Source organism: Sesamum indicum, linkage group LG14 (assembly GCF_000512975.1).
Source record: "Sesamum indicum cultivar Zhongzhi No. 13 linkage group LG14, S_indicum_v1.0, whole genome shotgun sequence".
Classification (NCBI taxonomy): domain Eukaryota; kingdom Viridiplantae; phylum Streptophyta; class Magnoliopsida; order Lamiales; family Pedaliaceae; genus Sesamum; species Sesamum indicum.
Window position 1 is genome coordinate 3,917,892 of NC_026158.1, and position 6,000 is coordinate 3,923,891.

At 28.5% G+C, this 6,000-nt stretch overlaps 1 protein-coding gene across 1 annotated transcript in view; it reads left to right on the forward strand.

Moving 5' to 3' along the window:
- LOC105176922 (probable LRR receptor-like serine/threonine-protein kinase At1g53440) overlaps positions 4,087–6,000 on the forward strand; it is a gene marked incomplete in the record, with an annotated part of 10,332 nt that continues 8,418 nt past the window's right edge. Inside the window, 2 exon segments of the mRNA XM_011099888.2 lie at positions 4,087–4,479; positions 5,957–6,000. Of these exon segments, the coding sequence (XP_011098190.1) occupies positions 4,359–4,479; positions 5,957–6,000 (165 nt within the window).

The window sequence follows — 6,000 nt, forward strand, 5'->3', positions numbered from 1 at the left end:
GAGGGTATTCTTGGAAAGATATACCTATTTTAGCATTTAATTAAACTATGGTTTGAAATGGAAAATATTACTTTCTGATTGGCAAATATAAATATATGTCTTTAATTGGGGTAGTGGACAAAAAAGACAACTTTTTAAAGCTCAAGGACCTTAGGAGAAATATGCCAAGAACAGTGGACCTAAATGGAAATTAAATAATTATTCCTTGAGAGGTATTTTATAATTACATCATTGACCAATAAAATATTTAATACAATTTGATTATAGGCATTGAAACATTGTACTTGGTCAACATGTTGTAAAATTCTATGTTCTGCTTGGTCAGCATCAACAAGATTGGAATTTTTCAATACATAATGTTGACATCTTTTTCTTTTCTTTTCTTTTCTTTTTTTATATATTATAAATTATCACAATTTAAAATTATGATAAATTAATACTATTAGCTATAATTAATAAAAAAATATAAAAATTTATATTCAAACCGCGACTAAAATCAATATATTTGTAATAATCTTAATTATGATTGTAATATTTATTATAATTCTTACTTATAACTAAAATATTTGTAATTGATGGGGGATTGAAAGAATTATCATGGAAAATGGCAAAAATGTCCTCAAAATAGGTATTTATTACAAAAATACCTGAAGATCCGCATTTTCTCATATTGGGTCGGGTCACGGGTCCCAACCTGGATCCACGACCCAACCAAGAAGATCCGCCATTGGAGACCGTCGTTCTATATGACATCACCTCAGTTAGGATGAGGACATGTGGCATAATGCAAATGAATCTCTCAAGTAAGGAAGCGAACTCGTCCAAACATTATAAATACCCTGTGCTCAATTCATTTATGGTAAGACATTTATTACACTGAAAATTCATATTAGATCGATTTTGAGATTGCATTTAGATCGTTTATTTTATCTCGAACGTTTTTACTAATTTAAATATCAGAGAGTTTTGGTTGGGGATCTTCCAGCAAGTCTAACGACCTACTCTCTTTTCTCAGGTCCCAAAACTTTTCAAGGACACAAGGTAGCTGACGACCTGCGACCCGAATCAATAATGATTTTGACGTCAATAGTCAATGTACAGTCATAATTTATTATTTTTAATTAATTATGATGAAATATCACATTCAAAGAAACAATTATAATTTTGGTCTCAAAGTATGAGATGGTTTGCAATATTAGTTTCATACTTCTTAAAATAATCAATATTTGTCCCACACTTGAAAAAATATTGCAAAGTTAGTTCCACCATAAAAAAAAAATTGCAATATTTGTGACTAATTTTGCAATATTTTTTTCAAGTGTAGAATTAATTTCGCAATATTTTTTTAAAGTCTGGAATTAATATAGCAATAACGGAACTAACTTTTCAATAATTTCTTAAAATATAAATTATTATTATAATTTCTTTTATTTTTTGAGACTAAAATTACAATTTTCTCCATATTCGAACCAACGCGTAGACATTGATGTTAGCAGAAGGACGCAAGTCCCAACAACAAAAATTTATTACAACAATCCGTCCGACATGTGTGCAAGTGGGTACTAAATCCAAACGCTGCTTTAGATCCGCCAGCCGGTCAATCTGACAGAACCACTCTCTTGAGCACAAATTATAATTATCCCAAACATATGGGGACGAATTGAAAATTAGACAAGCATCCAATCTTATCTATCCTAGTACACTATATAAAAGGGCCGCTTTATATTTATAGGTAGCGATTAATGACATCGTCGCACTAATTTTTTTCGTAAAGGTAAAAATACCATTCAACTAATAAAATTACCAACTTATTTAACTTTTCAAATTATATTTAACTAATACGTTAGTTTATTTTTATTTTTTTAATGTAATGTCGTGATTTGTATATTTTGCTCTTATCTACTAATATAAAAAAAGAGGATCTATACTCATTCAGTTAATGACACCGTCGCAATAATTTTTTGTAAAGTCAAAAATGTCCTTCAACTAATAAGATAACTAATTTATTCAAATTACATTTAACTAACAAATTAGCTTTCTTTTTTTATTTTTTAATATAATGTAGTAATTTGATATTTTGCTCTTATTTAAGATGTATTTTAAAATTTAAAAAATTATTTATTATATGCACACAAAAACGACGTGCCACGATAACGAGTACCAAAAAAACATCTCAACCAAACTCATTCAATTACATTTTTTCTCCCAATAGATGAGCAGATGAAATCACAAACAACCACAACCGTAATCGGGAAGAGTGTTTCGCAATCTCCTAAAACAATTACTTATCAGTTTACTATCGAAAATAAGCTAAAAATAGTATTTTAAATTTACAATTCTTGCCTTTTAACTTGCCCAGATTGAGTCGATTTAAGCTAAAATTATAATCAATTTTTGTAATTCATTACTAAAAAATTATAAACATCAAGCTATTTTTTTCTAAACACTCCAACTCCAACTTTTTTTCTATTTTAAAAAATTTCGAATATTTCTTATTGCTTAACTTACGGTATTTTTTGCAGTTTACTTCCACCTAATAAACAGAATCTATCGCAAACACTTTTTTGTGGACCCCATACAATTATGCCTAAGTTTGCATGTGGTATTTATTCATTTTTTTATTTATGTTCAAGTTCTTTTAATTTATGTTTTGGCGTTGTTTTCAAGGTGGCATCAATATATAGATCTAAAGATGCATAATTTTTTTTAATAAATAAGAGAACGTGATTCATGTCTCCATTTTTTTTTAGTCTTAGATCAAGTTTTTAATAATTAATAGAGTACAAATTTATGTCCCTAATGTTGGATTTATTTATATAAATTACTTATATATTTTATATAGTTATAGAAATTACACAGTAAAAAAAAAAAAAGTTTGTATAGTAATGTTAAGTGCATTTATAATTTTTTGAAAAATATGAATAATTTATGTATATAACGTTGACATTTTTTACGGTGTATGTATAATTATCAAAAGATAACGATAATGTCTTTTTTTTATTTAATTTCACTAAGATATATATATATATAACAATTCTCATACTACTGAGTTTTTATTTTTTTTTAATAATAAATTTGAAAAAAGAAGCTTATAAAGTGCAACATATTCTATTTTTATATCAGAAAAGTTTAATCATACAGATTAAATGCCGAATATCACGTGTGATTGACAATTATATGACAAGTAAATTATATTAAATATAAAAAAATATTCATAAAGCACAACATTATTCATTACATAATTAATTAATTTATGTACAGTAGAATCATTCATTATTACATTATTCAATACATCAAACACTCAATTTATGAATATTTTTGTATATTAATTGCTTTTTAAAAACGAATAAATTCGTGTCATGCTACGTTTCGATAGTTTCTTTTTTTTTTAATTTTCATGCATTTTTTTAATTTTTTTTCTCGAACATTATATCATTATCCTATTTTAGTATCGTGTCCTTATAAATCTAATATTAATTTTTTTTGTTATATATACTTTGTTTAAATAGTTTGTTTTAAAAAATTAAAAATTAAGTATAAACGTAGAGTGTATCAAAACTTAATAGTTGAATATAAAGCGCTAATATCCTAAATAACTGATGTGATATTTTAGTGAACTGACTAAAACACCCAAACTGATTGAATTTTTATTGCTTTATCTCTTCCATTTTATCCTTTTATTTATGTTATTTTATATTATTTTTTATTTTTTATAATTCAATAAATACATTAAAAAATAAAAAAATGCTTAATTTTAAATAAAAAACTAATAAGTATTTATAAATATAGCCATACTATTAATTAAGGGAATCCTTAAAGTAATTATCATGGTGTGCAAAACATAAATTACGGTAATGCCCCTATTATATTTAAATTTTCCACCAAATTTATATTTTGTATTTATTAATAATTTCTTAATCATAAATATTTTTCATTTTGTTAGTTTTAATTAATTTTTTATTTTATTTTATTAAATAAATATAATAAAATTTTAATTATGAACACGAATAGAGTATGCTTTAATAGTTAGTATACTATTTTGTTTGACCCCTCCAACTTAATCTTAATTCCGAACCGGTCGTCTTCATCATCTTTCCAACATCATCTACCTTTTCTACTGATACACAATAATGCGTATCGCTTTCTCCCGCCATTGATTCTAACTACCCCCTTTCTTCTCATTTTCCCAGAATCATTGTTCTGCTTTTCACTTTATGTAAACGACAATTTTTGCCTACGTTGTCTTACACAAAGACAGGCAAAACACACAAATCCAGAGTATTTGTTTATTCACGTAGTTGTTCATGTAATACGAGGTGACTTAGTCTGAAGCGAAGCGAAGCAAAGAAGATCTTGGAATGGGTTTTTCTCTTGTCAAAAGGGCCTCCAACAGAGCAACATTCCTGGAAATCTTGCTAGTCAGTGTTCTTGCAACCTTGGTTTTGACGTCTGACGCTCAACTCTTGCCTGAAGATGAAGGTACACTTCTTCTTCATCATCTTCCTGTAAGTTTATGCTGGAAATGGGTAGAACGAAAAAAAACAGAAAAAGCTGTCTTGGCTGCCATTTTGACGACCAGTTCAATGTTCACTGCCTACTGAAACTGGAAGTTAAAAATCTGGGGGTTTAGTATTCTCCTCTTTTTTGTTGACTTAATGCATTTTATTCTCTATTCCGTTTTTGTCTATTTTTCTTTTTGGGCCCTTTAATTGCTTCGGTGCTATGTGCAAAGGATTGATAAGAATGTGTTCATGATTTTGTGGTTCAACTTGGCGTTGTTGCCATTTGATCCACGGTTGTCGGATGGTGTTTTGTAAGTAGTATTGTCCTTCACTTTGTTCTATGTATGATTTCTGTGTTTCTTGGTTATATGGAAATTATTGCAGTCTGTTTTGTTTCTGTCAATTAGTGTTATATATTAATAGATGCATGTGCTTGTAGATCTTAAAATGAAAATGATTGACTTTTCGACACGAGAAGGGCCAACTCTTATTACGGTTTGAGTCATTAATCAACTACCTAAACATTCCCCAATAATTTATGCCCATACCGGCTAATTCTATTGTACTTATTCTTCATGAATCCACTATTTAATTTATTTTTGCAGCATTGTGCGCCAGTTTTAAATTTTAGCCCCTTAATGAAGTACAATGATACATCGATCATAGTATATGTTTGCGATTCTGTTTAGATACTTCTTTTAGCACTTTATGTTCGGATCAGCAAGGTCTCTTTTTTAATTTCTGTTCTTTGGAAAAGAATTTCTCAACTTTTGATTGTGAATTCATGTATAAGTACATTCCTTGTTGCTTGAAATGATTTCTTGAATTTTGCTTGTAGTTAGTGTACAAATGTGCTCCTTGTTTTTGGCCTTCTGTTTCACATGTTGATTCATCTACACTCGTTCACATGTATAAGATTATGAATAAATCAAGTACTAATCTTGAAAAGTGGAACATGACGTTGCATCCGATGACTGTGAGAGGAAAAAATTATATGGTAATGTAAAACATTGCATACATGGTGAAGTGTGTCCCTTTATTTGACAGGTGTGATTAAGTTTTCAAGATTTTCAATCTGAATGTTAAAGGTACACCTATAGAAAGGAAAAGGAAAAAAACAAGAATGTTTTTGTTTCTTGTAGAAACTAAATTGGTTTGAAATTGACAATTGACAAAGATAAAGAAAGAATCACTCTGATCCTCACTCTTCCCCTGAACTCTCTTTTGAAGAGAGCAACAATCATACGACGTCTCACTTGTATAAATACGTTATTATGTTACATTACCATATTCTCCTTTAACTATGGTTAAGTTTCCTAGTCAAGAACAAAATATTTGCGCTGGCACTGACACTATGAACTGCATCACAAAACGTTGAATGTTCAAATTAATTTTTTTTGTAGTCCTTTTTTTCTGATCTGATTTTCTCATTTTCTGAAACGTTTCTGTTACAGTACAAGTTCTTCAAACGATATCTGCAAGGCTACAGAATAAGTAC